Raw genomic sequence first — 18562 nt, forward strand, 5'->3', positions numbered from 1 at the left:
CAACTAAAGAGTATCCACTGTGCTTTCAAGGCAGGATCACATTCTCGGGATAAAAGAAAAGGAGGACTAGTGGCACCTCAGAGACTAACAAATGTATTTGAGCCCAAGCTTTCGTGAGCTACAGCTCTCTCATCTCCTCGTATGTGTTGCAGCGCTAATGAGGCCGGACGTTTCCTTGGAAAGAGTAATGGTTTGTGATCCCTTGCCACGGGATGGAAGTGAAAAAGCTGCTCTTTCTGCAGCTGGGGAAAGGGAGGCCAGTCCCATCCAGCGGTGTATTGTTTCTTCCCTCACGTTTTCCTTTTCAAACACCCTTTTTTGGTATCTTGAAGAATGCTGGAGCTTGTCCCTGCGGGGACGCGCTTGTTGCATGGCCCTAAACGTGCGCAGTCCTCTGCGAATATTATACCGCCCACCTAATTCATTCCTGGATTGCGGCCCCCTTTCCCCTAACAGCCCTTCCCGCAGGCTCGGCTCTCTCAGCAGCGACGGTTTTGCCACCTGAAAACGGGAGTAAATCGCCAAACGCAGGCTCCTGGCCGGTTCGCGGCAGAGCCCGAGATCCGAGCGCACCTGAGCCAGCCGCCCCTGAAGTGAGCAGGGAAAGCCCCGCTCCAGCGGCCCAGGTCCGGCTCGCCTCCCGCTCCTGGCCTTTGCTGGGTTGCCAGCAGAGGGGGCAGCAGCGCAGGGCTTTTCCGTCCCCTCGGCGCCGCGCGTGAGCCGCGGGCTGGGCACGCCCCCCCCCCGTCCCCTGTGGGAGACTCTCCCCAGTGACGCTGGGCTGCCGGAGGCGGCGGCGAGGCGCGCGGCTCGCTCAGTCCGGGACGGCCCGTTACAGTGAGCGCCGGCTGGAGTCCGGGCGCCCCCGCCCCCGCCTGCTGGGCCCTGGGCCGCCGCTGGAGGAAGCGGGAGCCGGACCCGAGGCGAGCTGCGCGGCGCCGAAGCGAGGAGGCGAACTCCACCCCCAGCCCCGGGCTGTCACCGGGCGCAGCGAGCTCCGGGCGGCGCCTCCGCTTCCAGCCGCGGCGTGAAAAAGCCCCGGCCGCGGGGGCCGGAGCGGCTGAACCACAAAGGGCTCTTTGTGCGGCGGCCGGCCGGGCGAAGGAGAAGCGGAGGGAGCCCCGCGGGCAGCATGGTCCGCACCGGGGCGGCCAGGGGGGCACCAGCGCGGCGGCGGGGCGCGGCGAGCTCCCTGCTCGCCCTGCTGGCGGCTTCCTCGCTCCTGCCCCTCTATGCAGCAGGTAAGAGGCGCTGGGACCCCCTTACAGGGCTGGGGGGAGGGGGGGCTATTTCACCCGTGGGTGCTTCCCCCCCGCTGGTTGGGCATGGTCGTTATTCGCTGGCTGCCCGCCTTGCCCACCCGGCCGGAGGGAGGATGCTACTTTTTTTTGGTGGGGTGGGGTGGGGGGGGATGTTCTTGGTTCTTGGAGCTGTGCAAAGCCTCCCCTCCGAGCCGGGGCTGGCGGAGCCCGTTTGTTTGTTGTTGTCTTTGGGGGCCCAATGGAAACCTGATGTTACATTTTGTGCAGGAGAGGCCTGGAGCGGGGGCGGGCGGGCGGGCGGGGGGGGGGGAGAAAAAGCTTTTGAAGCTTCCCCTTCCCGCGATCCATCACCGTCTCTTCTTCCTCATCCCCAGCTGCTCCTGCAGCTGAGCCGCTTAATGGGTTTCAGCCGTGAGTGCCCCGCATGAAGTTTGTTGGTTTTTTGAGGGGGGGGAGCAAAGAAGGGGACGGGGGACGTTTGTTGCAGGCAGAGGCCCTGATGGGGAGCTCAGGGTGGGTCCTCCCCCCCCCCCAGTGGCTATAATAATGTGTTGGGCTGTTGAGCGTTGCCAGAGTCTCGAGGGGGGTGGGGATTAAGGTTGAGTGCGGGGGGGGGGGGGAGAGCAGCGGTGCTTGGCGTTGATGGAGGCTTAATTGAGTCTCTTTCTGTGTGTGTGTTTTGGAGTGTCCCATTTCCTGTGTGTACCTGGCTGAGCCGCCGCAGAGAGCCGAGGGGCTAGCCCTGGGGATCAGGAAGCGTCCGGACTCGGTTCACCAAGCGCTGCGATTGTTTGGAGAGCTGAATAAACTGGCCCTATTAACATCTGACCTCGCACCGTGGCGGAGTGGCTGCGGCTGCTGAAACGTTGCCAGTTTGTCCGGCGTCTCCCTGGTCCAACAACGCCGGGATTTATAGCGAGCTGTGGGAGCGTGTGGGGCGGGAGAGCTGCTCTGGTGTAAGCGTTTCAGTGCCTGTAAAAGAAGCTCCATCCATGGACTGCGTGTTTCGTGCCCAGCTAAGCTGTGTGGCCCTCCCCTTGAAGCAGGCAGGGAGAGGTTTAACGTTTCCTTTCCCCTAGGTTGTGGAGTGGGAACGGGCGATGGGAGCTGCTGCTGGGTTCAGTCCGACACTCTTTGATCTCTCTCTAAACCGTTCTTTGGAAAAGTGCCCCCTTCCCCCCCCCCGCCCCCCGCAGCTGATAAACTTTGCTCCCTAAACCCCTTCCCGGAGGCGTTTTGCCCCGTGATCCTGGGGAGGAGATGACACTGAGTCGTCATTTGCATTGCAGGTTTGTAACCGGTCCGTCCTGGGTCAACTTTGCGACGGAGTGGTTTGGCTGATAACTAATGACTCTTCATTACTTTTTAAGAGGCTTTAATTTAATTGCCCTGACGTGCATGAGGAACCCGACGATGTCTGTAAGGAATAACAGTGATGCTGCAGATTGGAGGGGATTTGTTAATCAGTTGCATGTTTGAAAGGGTTTTTCTTTCCTTTGTTGGTCTCGTAATCCACTTACCTCTCCCCGGGAGGTAACAGATGTCTATATTTCCTGTTGGTCAGCTATGGGCTCCTCGGTCGTGCCATTTGCTGCATTAGCATGGAGGGAGTGGGGGGCGGCACGAGAAAGCTGGAGGGTTTTGGGGGAGGCGGTGGGGTAGGAGGGGAGCCTCACCTCAGGGACTTGGGGTCAGTTCCCGTTGCGCGTCTTTTCTTGAGGCTTTTATTGCTCCCTTAGAAGGGCCTGGGGACAGCGCTAGCAGACTGCAGCGCCCGCACTGCCGCCCCGGCTTCCCTGCAGGGAACTTCAGCCACAGCTTCGGTGTACCTCGGAGCAGAAATTCCACAAGCAGCAAGCCCCTAGCGGTGCGGGGTGTCCGCTGGGCGCAGATGTTCAGTGGGTGCCTTTAAAAGCCTCCCGGAGTCTGGGCTATGGACATGGCGATCCTTCGGTGTATGCTGTCGTTCCAGCTCGAATGCCAGATACTATCCCCCTTCCCCCACCATTTTCTTCCAATTTCTCAAAACAGCTGGATCTGTTCTTAGGGACCAACATGAAGGACTTGCACAGGATTTCCAGAAAGTTTTACTCTACCCTTCTCTGCAAGACAGGACGCCTCCCTCCCCTTTCAACAAAGAGTCTCTAGGCAAAGTCCTAAACTGCCTTATATGCTTAGTTTGATTTTGGTGAGATGATTTCTGTACTCTCGAGGGCTTCGGCAGTGAAATCATAGATGAATGGCATCGTAACTAAACAATATAATCTAAACATTTGACTGCCTGTTACCCAAATCTGCATATTCATTGATTATCTGGCATTCCCAGCTCACTCCTTCCCTTCTTGTGCTGGCAGAAGAAACCTCCCCTCCCCCTCCCTTGCGGATGTCTTTGATGGGTGACCCTTTAAGTATTATTCGCAGGGTGTAGTCACACAACGTTTGCTAGTGACACAGCTCTGCATAATTGACTGCAAAAACAAAGACATGCCAAACAGTTCTCTACATCTCCTGTGAGCAGCAGTTGTCTCTACTGGGAGTTAGTAGGGGAATGTCTTTTTTGTGGGGACAAAAGCACTGAGTGTAAGACAAAATATTCTAAGGAAACCCTGTTGGGTGATGTAAACTGTGCATGCACAATCTTAATTTTATTGTTGTCTGAGATTGTATTGACAATACTAGTTTTATTTCTGTAGTTGCCTTTGTAGGCAATATGACTTGGTTGTGTTGGAATGGTCCTAAAAATAGAATAAATCAAAAAATGCAATTAAAAAAAAAATGTAGGGAGATTTTTTTCCCTCTATTTATTTTTCCTAGAGCTAGGTTGGCTGAAACATACATTGATCTGAAAATATTAGCATGCATATGGTAGAACTCCTATTATTATACAGAATTCGTATCCGCATCTGATCCTCAAAAATGATCTGCGGGTATCTCATCTGCGGATATGAAGTGGGTATCTGCAGATTTGTAGGGCTCTAAAAATGTTGTTTGTTTAATGTTAGGTGCAAGACCTGCACCTTTTAATGACCCTATAGCAACCATTTATGTGCCTTAGAAAGGATGCAGGACATTGGTGTATGATTTTTTTCCTGTTAACAAAATCCCTACTTGTAGAAAACTGAAATGTGTTATGATTTTACAAATACTGCACTTCATAAAATTGTAGATGCTATTAATGAAGAGAACACATTTCTTTGAGTACAGTATTATTAAAATTATTATAGTGCAGATTACATCTAAATGCCTTTAAATATATTACTAGATGTAGTAAAAACCTTGAATTTCTAAAGTTGCATTGGATTTATCTTCCTTCCCCCTTGACTTTAATATATGGGATTTAGCCAGAGACTTCCCATGAAAGTCAATGTAGATTATTTGGCTAAGTCCCATGCAGCTCTGAAAATGGAGGAATCTTAATACAGTTAGTAATACATTTCACTAAGATTTTCTATGGCGAGCTTTTTTCCACATACAAGACATAAATCTTTTTTGTTATATTTACAATGCCAGTTGTATAGCAATTCAGTTTGTCTTTGAGTCAAAAGGTAAATGAAGTTTCCACTGAAACTTTTTTCCCCTGGAGTGTCTTGATTTTGTTAATAGCAATTCCATCACAAATGCTTTTCTCCATAATCTCTTTTCTGCTGTAAATAGGACAGAAATGCAACTTCGTGGGGAGAAAAAGGCAGATTGACAGGCTGGGTGAATTAATCCTATTTAGTGAGCTTTCAGTTGTTTGCAGGAGGGCTGATCTCTTTTTAAATTCACTGCACTTTTGGGCAAGGTGTTAATAGTACTGAGTATTGTCATTTGTATGGAAATGTACTTGTTCATTAATTACGAAACTAGCAGCTTTGGCAGACAAATACTGGTTGGAATGAAATTAAAAAGGGAAGGGTCTTCTTGCAATATGTATTGAGTCTCCATTGATAACTATACGAGTTCTAAATAAAGATTTGTTAGTGTCTTTTTCAGACTGTATCTTCAGAGAACCTTTATTATCAAGTGAAATGTTGTATTCAGTTAAAATGATAGGTAGATGCATTTAGCTTCTGTATATATTGGAAACAACTTTGCAGTCAATAGTCAAGTTTTTTTTCAGAGTCCCTTTTTCATAGTTTGTACATTGTCTACCCAGCAGTCATGTCAAATAAAGCGAACCACCTTTGTTATGCATCAGCTTAGTGTGTTTATAGAAGTGCAGTGTGGTGTTTCTCTTAACAGGGAAGAAATGCTGCTTACAATATTTCATTTAGTTTGTAATATTCTTGTAACTAGGCTCCCTGTGTGAAGGATGGCTTGCTATTTAGGCTTGTTTGTTCTCTCTGGAGCTGTTGCTTTGTAAAGGAAGGTTTCAGAGTAGCAGCCGTATTAGTCTGTATTCGCAAAAAGAAAAGGAGTACTTGTGGCACCTTAGAGACTAACAAATTTATTAGAGCATAAGCTTTTGTGAGCTACAGCTCACTTCATCGGATGCATTTGGTGGAAAAAATTTGGTTTTTTTTCCACCAAATGCATCCGATGAAGTGAGCTGTAGCTCACGAAAGCTTATGCTCTAATAAATTTGTTAGTCTCTAAGGTGCCAGAAATACTCCTTTTCTTTTTGTAAAGGAAGTTTCAGTAGGCTCAGAATGTCTGGAAAGTAGGCAAGTGCTCAAGTCTTCTAATCCAGTGACTACAAAGTAGTTAAAGCTTCAAAGAAAAGGAACAACAGGATTTTGCTGCCCTGACAGAAGATGCATTGTTTGTTAATCCTATTTTTTATTGTTACTAATACTGCAGGCTCCTGCAGCATAGTTATTTGGGACAAATAACAATTTAACTTAAATGATTCTTTCCTCAAAAGATGTGAATAGTTTGAAGTCAAATGTCCCTTACCAATTTACTTTTGTACAAGCTTTTTGAGCTGTTGGCTCAATATTAGTTCTGTTGCAAAAAGCATTCTAGAAAATAGTTCTCTTCAATGATGTTTCCGTTTCAAAATGAAATCAAAACAGGTTGGACAGATACAATTAGCTTATTCATTATCTGCACAAAAGTCAATAAGATGATCATATCTATCAATTCCTAGTACCTTTTTTTCCTGTTTCTTATCGTTTGCCAATTTGGAAATTATGAATCCAAGAAGAGGGAAACAAACTTTCACTTTTGTGTTGTGAGTACAAACTGTGTTTTGGTACCCAGCTTATTTAGAACTGTTACAAATGGCCAAGAGAGAACAATGTAAATAATTCTTGAAAACTTTAAAAAGTAAATTAAAGGCCCAAATTAGGAATTGACAGCTTGATTCAGAGCATTCAGTGGTTCATTTTGCCTAGTTTTTAATTGAGCTATCTACTGCAAGGTTCAGCTCTTTTTCCTAGTGGTTACAATTAATGTAGAACCTAGCAGCAATTGAGTCCAATTGACTCTTACTGGGTATTCTAGTTCTAGAGGGGAGGGCCGGTGCACATAATTATTAGAAATAGATTACACCACGCCTGCCTGTAAAGGACATTAATTTAACCATTGTCTTATTCCGTATTAAATGCAGACTGCAAAAAGTAAAGTAGTATTCTGAATCCCTTTAGGCATTATATTATTCTTTTTCCCTGATATGGTCATATTTTGCATTACATATGATGTGAGGTTTTTACCACATAGGTGACTACTTCAGTATTATCAAGGTCATACTGCGTTGCCAAGGAGTTCCTTTTTCATTATTTTGGTTTGCTCGGGGATCCTAATTTTTTGAGTGGATATGCTTTCCATGCCTTAAAATCCTTGGACTAGATCCACAAAGCATTTAGATGTCTCTTGTTATTTTAGGTGCCTAAGTTCAATAGTTAGATGCTCAGATTCTGCCTAGCCCTGTTGGTGCCAAAATTCCCATGGTGCCTGAGTTTCTGCCAATAGGCATGCATACAGCGGCTTAAATCCTGATGCCCAATGCCTATCTTATGCCTTAAGCCGCAGTGGGAGTCCCAGACTGGGTTCAGAGCACACCTACCAGATCAGACTCTGCATAAAGCACAACCAGAGGAGGTGGCATCACATGTCCTCCCAAGTTATTAGAATACTTTCCCACAATGCAGGAAAACTTGGATTCAGATCCCCATTCTGCCTGATTTGGATCAGGTACTTGAATCCAGGTCTTCCACTTCTTAGCTGACTAGCCTATAGAGTATTTTGCAGCAGAGCAGTCCCCTATTGAAGCAGTTCTACTTTGTACAAAATAATGAAATATTCTAGGGGTGGGAGGGAATAGAGACAGCATCTATATTCCAGTATTTAGGGAACTCTCCTAGGACATGGGAGAGTCAGGTTCAAGTCCTTGACTCAATGAAAATTCAAATATTTTAAACAAAGTGGGAAAGTTTCAACAGGAGATTCCATTAGAGTGGTGGCAGAGCACCTAAAGTTGGACATTGCAATGCTGAGCCTAAGTCCCTTTGTGTCCACGGACTGAGTCCTTTGGGCTTGCCTGTTCCTAGATTTGGTATTACCCAATCAGCAATTAAGGTTGTATTCTCTGAAACCAGCCACTGAAAGATATTACCAGTTGTAATCAATTATACAGACATTCAATAGACGGGCAGTCAATGAAAGCACTGATGACAAACAAGGTCTTAAGGACCTCAAAAAGAGCTCCAGGTAAGCTTTTCTCTCTCACCAACAGGGTTTTGTGTGTGGTTTTTTTTTTTTTTTTTTTGCCTTCCCATGCTATATGGCACGTGATTTGCCAGCTGGGATCATCTGGGCATATCTCATTTAATCAGTTCACTGCCATTGCACAAGCTTTGGGCATTGTGGCATTGGGCCTCACCTGTTCTCTGCCTGTAGCACACAGTTAAGTCCCCTGGGGACTGAAATGCTTTAGTCTAATTAAACTCTTTGTGGCTTAATATATAGTATCTGGATGAAATTTCATGTCCTGCAACATACTGGAAGTCAGACTAGATGACTTAGTGGTCTTAATATTAATCCGTATTATTCTCTCCTATTGGAAAAAACTCACTGAGAAACCTGGGGAGACCTATGAACCCCACTGAACTTAGATTTCTGGCTTCCAATTGCTCTGACTGTTAAAAACTTCTTCTCCTAATATCTATAGCCTAAACATTTTCTTCCATAACTTTAGGTCACTGCTCCTTGTCCTGTTTAGAATTGTTTTAGGTGGTTCATTAACAGCTCATCTGGTAAGTATTATTTCAGGATGAAGTGGCTTCTTTAACTGATTTTCCTTGCTTTTGCCAGCTTAATGGCTTAATGTTATTTTTCTATACTTTTGTGTATTTAACTAGAATGACTTTACTTTGTTGTATAAAGAAAAGATAAATTCAGTCACGGTTCTGCTACAAGTTAGCCTTCACACTCAATTAATTCAAACTAACTTTTCAGCACAACATATGTAACTGTCCAACTGATCGTAAACTGAACTATAAGGATAATATTTTATTTTAACATTGTAAAGATCATGCAATATAACATTTTTGTTTAGAGTGATTGAAGTACCATGTAACTTAGAGTAAAAGATATTACAAATTTTTAAACTCACATTTTTTCCCCAAGAAAAAGTTTCAAGTGTAATTGCATAGAGATATCAATATTGTTTGTACTAGCCAAATACATTTCGTCTCTTAAATTCTATTATAAAGAAAAATAACTTTCTATCACAACATAAACTACAACCTAGGACATTTAAATAAGGTTACTATATGGGGAGAATCTCAGAAAATTATTTTGCTGACTCACCTGACAGCCAGACCAGGTGGGTTTCATTAGCACCAACTCAGATGTAGAAAAGGGGTTGAGTGTTTTTCAGAGGATTGGGAAGCCAGGGACAAAGAAAGAGAGGTTCAGAAGAGAGAACTTTAGGAACAATCTAACTCTGGAAAAAGCTTAGGATAAGGTTCATATTTTCTTGTTTTAAGTTAACAGTAAAGACACGTGTGAGGAAAGGGGTAAATATAGCCCAAGACCTTTTGTATTATGTATATACTTAGTAGCAAGATGGGAACAGCATCTGTTTACATATATCTGCATTGGTAAGATATTAATAATTCAACATATGCACACACCAGAGCTATGCATATCCATACATTTAAAATTATCAACCATAAAGAAGTATGCAAACTCTGTGGAACTCTCCTTTTGTTCTTCAACTCTCACCCCACCCCTGAAAATGGTTCAGTAATACAATAATATGTCCACAAAATGTATAAAGCAACATTAATCCAAATCAGAATATCAAAGTCCTTCAGTCTGAAATAAGATAACATAATACTGCACATCAGGACTTGGGTCGAATATCTAGAATTTCTTGATCTATACTGTTTAGTATATGAAATAAGGAGTTTGACTTTATTTGCTAAGAAATTTTAAGAATTGATGAAAGTTAATGCATGTGGAAATACCATTTCCTTATTATGTTAGTTAGGCTGGTTTTTCCATGATCAATACAAATTCTGCCTTGCATTTTTAAACTAGATACTTCCTTCCTCTTCCAGCCATCAACACTTGCACATCTGGCTGCCACCAGTAAATTGTTTCATTAATTTGTTTTTCTAAAATATATACTTTCTCATTTGGGACATGCAAATATAATATCGGTGGCTAAAGAGGGAGGTCATGACCTGTAATCTCTTTAAGATGTATAACTATTTGCTTCTAAAATTTTACTACCTTTGGGCATTCCCACCAAATATGTAGAGAATTTCCTGCATCACCCCCAACACCTATTAGACTTGCTCTCCTGTAAATTTAGTCTAGTTGGCATGAGATCCCAGTAGTACACAATTTTAAAATAATTTACCCTTATGGTAGTTCTATGTCAGTGAAAGGATATGCCAATCAGAAGTTCCCTTTTTATCTTCCGATGTGGCCCTACCAATAGTATTGTCAGTACTTCAATAAATGTGCATTTCCTAACTAAGATCCAGAGTATTCCATAAAATACACTTCTAGAATTTCTCCTCTAGAATTTCTTTTTTAAAAATGTTTTAAATTTGTAATTTCCCAACATTATTCTTCCATTTGAGCTGTAAGGTAATTTTGATTCATTTGAGAGGTTAAGAAAGGTCACAGTTTTTCTTGTCTGTATCCCTATACCTTAAATATCTTCTTCCAGTGGACTGTCATCAAAGAGAAAAATTTTTTTTTTAAACCAAATGGATGGTGGATTTAATATCTCTAGTCCCTTTAATTGTTTATATTGAAGGGTCACTTACTTATACTCAAGAGACTTTTGCTTTAAGCTATTTCTACACTACAATCTTAAGTCAACCTATGCTGGGTGCACTTACAGCCACCACATTAATTACTGCGGTTCCTGGTGTTCTCCCTACCCTTCTGTCGTGGTATGCGTCCTTACCAGGAGCGCTTCCATCAACTGAAGGGGGCAGTGTGGGGGACTGAGAGCCAAGCTGGAAGATGTGGCCATGGCTAGAGGTAGCAGCAAACTGCTGGGAGCTGCAGGGAATGCTGCTGTTTTTGCTGGGCTAGAGAGAGGTTGGTAGTGCGCTGCAGCAAGGATGGCCCATACCAAGCAGACTGCTCGTAAATGCACCAGCAGCAAAACGCCCTGCAAGCAGCTCACCACTAAGGCAGCCCTGAAAAGTGCCCCCAGCACAGGTGGGGTAAGAAGCCCCATTGCTACTGCCCCAGCACCATGGCCCTGTGGGAAATTCACCAAGCTGCTGATCTGCAAGCTGCCCTTTCAGAGCTTGGTACGGGAGTCGCCCAGGACTTCAAGACCAATTTGCACTTCCAGAGCTCAACCATCATGGCCCTGCAGGAGACGAGCAAGGCCTAACTGGTTGGGCTCTTCAAGGACACCAACCTGTGCACCATCTATGCCAAGAGAGTCATCATCTTTCCCAAGGACATCCAGCTGGCGCGCCACATCTGCGGGGAGAGAGCCTAGAGCACCCCCCTCAGAGCCTGCCGGCTCCCAAAACAGCCTCTCCTCATGGATCTAAAACAGTGGCCCCTCCCTGCAGCAGCTCTTTGCCACTGCATGTAGGGTGGAGCTAACATTTGGGAGCTATATGGAGGGGTTGCTGAGGGTACAGGAGGGGCATGCTTGGGGTGTGTGACTCAAGCTGTTGGGGGGGATGAATCTTTAAATTGTTCCCCCAGGTCTCAGTAGGCCAGTTGTCTTTGGCAGAAGCCCTTAGCCCCACCACCCTGCTGCATGGTAGAAACCCCAGTTCCCCCCTTCTCCCAGTCTGGTAGGTGTGGGAGAGGGGAGCTCCACAAACTGCACTTTAACTGTAAAAGAGCCATATTTGATTTGCGAGCCATAGTTTGGCCACCCATGTTTTAGTATGTTGGCATATCAGGGGAGTTACGTCAGCAGGAGAAGCATTTCAGTATGTACACCTCCACTGTTTTGTCAGCAAAACCTGACTTTTGTTGACAAAACTGTGTAGTGTAGACAAGGCCTTAGATGCTCTACAGGTTACAAGTAATAATCTCATATCTGTGCGGTTCTAATTTATAATCTCTCATACTAACAAAACTTGAGAACTTGAATTGGGACTTTCAAATACATTTTAAAGTAAAATTCACATACTCTCTTTTATCTTGTACCTAAATCATCCTAAGACAGAGATAATATTTTTGAGTGTGCCATATATTTTCTAATTGCTTGGGCTTGATTTTATTCCAGACCTTTTCAGGATATTCTCACAGTTGATTGCCACTTAGGATTCAAATGTCCGCAAATCATATGCTCCTGAGCTCCATCCGTAATGTCCATATAGGACATCATTGGCCACCAAGTGTCCTGTCTGGAGGCAAACTTCTAGGTTATTGTTGATCAAAGACAAATGCCCAAAAGCGCTTCTTCTTTTACCAGAATGAGGAAGGTAATGAACCTCAAAAACCCCCTTGCATTGTAAACTCCAGCAAATGCTGCTTAGCTCAGTTTTAGGACCTTCATCCTAAGCCTTGCATCACAGTAGGTAAAAATGAATGAACATTTTTAAACTGAATGTGTCAGGTAGGAGAGTCTTCTGTCATAATTATTATGACATAAAAATGATATATGGACTAGAGATAAAAATTATGTGTTACTGGGATCTCATGCCAACTAGAGGAAGTTTATACCTTCTTACTAAAACATTAATTTTGTCTTATAAATATAATTAAGCAGTTGGAATATATATATTAGGATAAATCTGAATTCAAAGTATCAAGGAAGAAGGTGTGTCTATGCATAATTACCCCATAAGTATTAGGACAGTGTGTTGAAAGAAGTGATGTAGACCATACATCATTTTGAAGAGATGTTTTAAAATAAAGCTGAAGGAAAAAAAATCTTTTGACAAGCCAAAAACATACTAACCTTGTGGGGAATTCCTTTACTAGGGAACAGGAAATAAAGACATCACCTAGAGTACCCTGGGAACCCTGATAGTTGAAGTTGACGCTATTTGGGATCTTGAAACTTGAAAATATTCTCTGGTTACTGTGGTGGCTGATGGCAAATTCTCTTCTCTTTGATCATAATCCCTTGCATAGGGATAGGTGATCTGGCTTGGGTAAAATTACAAGCTTGAACAGGATCTGAACCAAACCTATTTGAGGATAACTTTGCTGTTTTAATTTTTTTAATAACTGCACTTCCTAGTTCTGGCTGGAAGCAATTTAATGCTGCAAGGGTGAGTAATCTTGAGGTATTTCCAGCCAGACCAGAAGCAGTACTAGATGTCTTGAAAGACTGTGTCTGTTCTTGCTAGAGTTGTAACCCAGTTTTGCAGACTCAGTTGATTTGGACGTAAATATGTGAATTTTCGGATACTTATCCAACTCTTAGAACCCTCTCAGGCTCCTCTCTCATTTGCCTTGTCCTGTTTTGTCAGCATAGTGCTGTAGAAGATTTACTGAATCTCTTTAAATCCTGATACTTTAAGTATATCAAACTAGCTAGAGTTTCATGATGTATTTTTTAAAATTTTAGGGCATATGGATTAGACATTTTTACAAAATCTTCTAACATAATGAACGTTATAAAGAAATGACGTGTGATCATAATATTACTAAAACATTTTAATAGGTGCCCATAGAGGCATCAGACAGAAGGATTCTGGGAATCATTCACAAAGTTAGGAATGGGATACTTATAAATGAACAATTTTATGGAATGGGGAATTTGTAGTAATTCCTGTTGTAGACAGTGTGCATGGATTTTTAAAAATGTTAGATGAAAAATGTCTTACAAATGATCTGTCTACTCTAATAATTATTTCTGATCATGTCATTTTTTGAAGAAAACTTGCACATCTCATTGAGGTGATACGTTAAATCTACCTCAAAAGTAGGCAAAGGATTTGCCATACAGAAATGATATTGAACATGGTCTTACTAATCAAGGACCAGTTTTCAGAGTAGCAGCTGTGTTAGTCTGTATTCGCAAAAAGAAAAGGAGTACTTGTGGCACCTTAGAGACTAACAAATTTATTAGAGCATAAGCTTTCGTGAGCTACAGCTCACTTCATCGGATGCATTTGGTGGAAAAAACAGAGGGGAGATTGATATATACACACACAGAGAACATGAAACAATGGGTTTATCATACACACTGTAAGGAGAGTGATCACTTAAGATAAGCCATCACCAGCAGCAAGGGGGGGAAAGGAGGAAAACTTTTCATGGTGACAAGCAAGGTAGGCTAATTCCAGCAGTTAACAAGAATATCTGAGGAACAGTGGGGGGGGGGGGGGAGAAATAACATGGGGAAATAGTTTTACTGTGTGTAATGACTCATCCATTCCCAGTCTCTATTCAAGCCTAAGTTAATTGTATCCAGTTTGCAAATTAATTCCAATTCTGCAGTCTCTCGTTGGAGTCTGTTTTTGAAGCTTTTTTGTTGAAGGATAGCCACTCTTAGGTCTGAAATCGAGTGACCAGAGAGATTGAAGTGTTCTCCAACTGGTTTTTGAATGTTATAATTCTTGACGTCTGATTTGTGTCCATTCATTCTTTTACGTAGAGACTGTCCAGTTTGACCAATGTACATGGCAGAGGGGCATTGTTGGCACATGATGGCATATATCATATTGGTAGATGCGCAGGTGAACGAGCCTCTGATAGTGTGGCTGATGTGATTAGGCCCTATGATGGTGTCCCCTGAATAGATATGTGGACAGAGTTGGCAACGGGCTTTGTTGCAAGGATAGGTTCCTGGGTTAGTGGTTCTGTTGTGTGATGTGTGGTTGCTGGTGAGTATTTGCTTCAGGTTGGGGGGCTGTATGTAAGCAAGGACTGGCCTGTCTCCCAAGATCTGTGAGAGTGATGGGCCGTCCTTCAGGATGGGTTGTAGATCCTTGATGATGCGTTGGAGAGTTTTTAGTTGGGGGCTGAAGGTGATGGCTAGTGGCGTTCTGTTATTTTCTTTGTTGGGCCAGTCCTGGAGTAGGTGACTTCTGGGTACTCTTCTGGCTCTGTCAATCTGTTTCTTCACTTCAGCAGGTGGATATTGTAGTTGTAGGAATGCATGATAGAGATCTTGTAGGTGTTTGTCTCTGTCTGAGGGGTTGGAGCAAATGCGGTTATATCGTAGAGCTTGGCTGTAGACAATGGATCGTGTGGTATGATCTGGATGAAAGTTAGAGGCATGTAGGTAGGAATAGCGGTCAGTAGGTTTCCAATATAGGGTGGTGTTTATGTGACCATCGCGGATTAGCACCGTAGTGTCCAGGAAGTGGATCTCTTGTGTGGACTGGTCCAGGCTGAGGTTGATGGTGGGATGGAAATTGTTGAAATCCTGGTGGAATTCCTCAAGGGATTCTTTTCCATGGGTCCAGATGATGAAGATGTCATCAATGTAGTGCAAGTAGAGTAGGGGCATTAGGGGACGAGAGCTGAGGAAGCGTTGTTCTAAGTCAGTCATAAAAATGTTGGCATGCTGTGGGGCCATGCGGGTACCCATCGCAGTGCCGCTGACTTGAAGGTATACATTGTCCCCAAATGTGAAAGAGTTATGGGTGAGAACAAAGTCACAAAGTTCAGCCACCAGGTTAGCCGTGACATTATCGGGGATAGTGTTCCCGACGGCTTGTAGTCCATCTTGGTGTGGAATGTTGGTGTAGAGGGCTTCTACATCCATAGTGGCTAGGATGGTGTTTTTAGGAAGATCACCAATGGATTGTAGTTTCCTCAGGAAGTCAGTGGTGTCTCGAAGATAGCTGGGAGTGCTGGTAACGTAGAGCCTGAGGAGGGAGTCTACATAGCCAGACAATCCTGCTTTCAGGGTGCCAATGCCTGAGATGATGGGGCGTCCAGGATTTCCAGGTTTATGGATCTTGGGTAGCAGATAGAATACCCCAGGTCGGGGTTCTAGGGGTGTGTCTGTGCGGATTTGTTCTTGTGCTTTTTCAGGGAGTTTCTTGAGCAAATGCTGTAGTTTCTTTTGGTAACTCTCAGTGGGATCAGAGGGTAATGGCTTGTAGAAAGTGGTGTTGGAGAGCTGCCTAGTAGCCTCTTGTTCATACTCCGACCTATTCATGATGACGACAGCACCTCCTTTGTCAGCCTTTTTGATTACGATGTCAAAGTTGTTTCTGAGGCTGTGGATAGCATTGTGTTCTGCACGGCTGAGGTTATGGGGCAAGCGATGCTGCTTTTCCACAATTTCAGCTTGTGCACATCGGTGGAAACACTCTATGTAGAAGTCCAGTCTGTTGTTTTGACCTTCAGGAGGAGTCCACCCAGAATCCTTCTTTTTGTAGTGTTGGTAGGAAGATCTCTGTGGGTTAATATGTTGGTCAGAGGTGTGTTGGAAATATTCCTTGAGTCGGAGACGTCGAAAATAGGATTCTAGGTCACCACAGAACTGTATCATGTTTGTGGGGTGGAGGGGCAAGAGGAGAGGCCCCGAGATAGGACAGATTCTTCTGCTGGGTTAAGAGTATAGTTGGATAGATTAACAATATTGCTGGGTGGGTTACAGGAACCACTGTTGTGGCCCCTTGTGGCATGTAGTAGTTCAGATAGCTTAGTGTCCTTTTCTTTTGGTAGAGAAGCAAAGTGTGTGTTGTAAATGGCTTGTCTAGTTTTTTTTAAAGTCCAGCCACGAGGAAGTTTGTGTGGAAGGTTGGTTCTTTATGAGAGTATCCAGTTTTGAGAGCTCATTCTTAATCTTTCCCTGTTTGCTGTAGAGGATGTTGATCAGGTGGTTCCGCAGTTTCTTTGAGAGTGTGTGGCACAAGCTGTCAGCATAGTCTGTGCGGTATGTAGATTGTAATGGATTTTTTACCTTCAGTCCTTTTGGTATGATGTCCAACTGTTTGCATTTGGAGAGGAAGATGTCTGTCTGTATCTGTGCGAGTTTTTTCATGAAGTTGACAGATTTCCACTCTATACGGCTAAATTCAGTGCCTTGCATAATGACACGTTTCAGAGTAGCAGCCGTGTTAGTCTGTATTCACCAAAGAAAAGGAGTACTTGTGGCACCTTAGAGACTAACAAATTTATCTGAGCACACTACGGTGCTAATAAGCGATGGCCACATAAACACCACCCTATATCAGAAACCTACTGACCACTATTCCTACCTACATGCCTCTAGCTTTCATCCAGATCATACCACATGATCCATTGTCTACAGCCAAGCTCTACGATATAACTGCATTTGCTCCAACCCCTCAGACAGAGACAAACACCTACAAGATCTCTATCATGCATTCCTACAACTACAATACCCACCTGCTGAAGTGAAGAAACAGATTGACAGAGCCAGAAGAATACCCAGAAGTCACCTACTCCAGGACTGGCCCAACAAAGAAAATAACAGAACACCACTAGCCATCACCTTCAGCCCCCAACTAAAACCTCTCCAACGCATCATCAAGGATCTACAACCCATCCTGAAGGACGACCCATCACTCTCACAGATCTTGGGAGACAGGCCAGTCCTTGCTTACAGACAGCCCCCCAATCTGAAGCAAATACTCACCAGCAACCACACACCACACAACAGAACCACTAACCCAGGAACCTATCCTTGCAACAAAGCCCGTTGCCAACTCTGCCCACATATCTATTCAGGGGACACCATCATAGGGCCTAATCACATCAACCACGCTATCAGAGGCTCGTTCACCTGCGCATCTTCCAATGTGATATATGCCATCATGTGCCAGCAATGCCCCTCTGCCATGTACATTGGTCAAACTGGTCAGTCTCTACGTAAAAGAATAAATGAACACAAATCAGACGTCAAGAATTATAACATTCAAAAACCAATTGGAGAACACTTCAATCTCTCTGGTCACTCAATTACAGACCTGAGAGTGGCTATCCTTCAACAAAAAAATTTCAAAAACAGACTCCAGTGAGAGACTGCAGAATTGGAATTAATTTGCAAACTGGATACAATTAACTTAGGCTTGAATAGAGACTGGGAATGGATGAGTCATTACACAAAGTAAAACTATTTCCCTATGTTATTTCTCCCCCCCACCCCACTCACCACTATTCCTCAGATGTTCTTGTTAACTGCTGGAAATAGCCTACCTTGCTTGTCACTATGAAAGGTTTTCCTCCCTCCCCCTCTGCTGCTGGTGAAGGCTCATCTTAAGTGATCACGCTCCTTACAGTGTGTATGATAAAAACCATTGTTTCATGTTCTCTGTGTGTGTGTGTGTGTGTGTGTGTGTATATCAATCTCCCCTCTGTATTTTCCACCAAATGCATCCGATGAAGTGAGCAGTAGCTCACGAAAGCTTTTGCTCAAATAAATTTGTTAGTCTCTATGGTGCCACAAGTACTCCTTTTCTTTTAATCAAGGACCAGACTCCCCTGAACCTTGTGTTGGGGGAGGAAGCAAAAGTTCCAGGACTGATTTTTTCCTATAACATTGTGCCCCATCCAATGGCAAGGAACAATTCTGATAACTTCAGAGAGATCCGGGACTACTTGTACTCCCTGTGCACTCCTGGAGGTCCAGATTACTCTGGAGGAGTACCATCTATTGAAATAAATGGGGCAGTTCATACCTCGGAGCTATGATTTTAGGCTCTGCAATCTCAGTAAAGCGTCTTTGCATCTGTTATACCTGCTTAACAATCTGAGGTAGTGGTTGTTGGTTTATTTCATTTTTTTTTTGTAACCATAACAGCTAAAGTCTTAAAGAAAGAAAGAGGAAAGGGGGAAGAGGTGAAAGCTGAGACACTGGAGAAGAATTTAGGTCTGTCTGCACCCCTTGCCCCACTAGTCATTTGTGCACTACTCTCTCACTTTTGAATCCACTGCGAATGTGTTTCCCACTGAGTTAAAATCTATCTTACAAAATTAAGACTACCACGAAGAACAAC

The 18562-nt window shown here is 43.9% G+C and overlaps 1 protein-coding gene and 1 pseudogene across 2 annotated transcripts in view; both read left to right on the top strand.

The window, feature by feature from the left end:
* The first annotated feature begins 654 nt into the window (after positions 1-654).
* The window catches only part of ROR2 (receptor tyrosine kinase like orphan receptor 2), a 223908-nt gene continuing 206000 nt past the window's right edge, over positions 655-18562 (top strand). Inside the window, exons 1-2 of one of the 2 annotated variants that reach the window (XM_043514831.1) lie at positions 1151-1241; positions 2342-2551. Coding sequence is in view for 1 of the 2 variants with exons in the window: in XM_038403137.2 (XP_038259065.1) it covers positions 1133-1241 (109 nt within the window). In the remaining variant the exon portion in view is untranslated. Of the gene's footprint in view, positions 1242-2341; positions 2552-18562 lie in introns of both variants that reach the window. The other variant, XM_038403137.2, reaches the window with a different exon arrangement.
* Positions 10775-11166, top strand: LOC119856062 (annotated as a pseudogene).

This window comes from Dermochelys coriacea, chromosome 5 (genome assembly GCF_009764565.3).
Source record: "Dermochelys coriacea isolate rDerCor1 chromosome 5, rDerCor1.pri.v4, whole genome shotgun sequence".
NCBI classification, from domain to species: Eukaryota; Metazoa; Chordata; order Testudines; family Dermochelyidae; genus Dermochelys; species Dermochelys coriacea.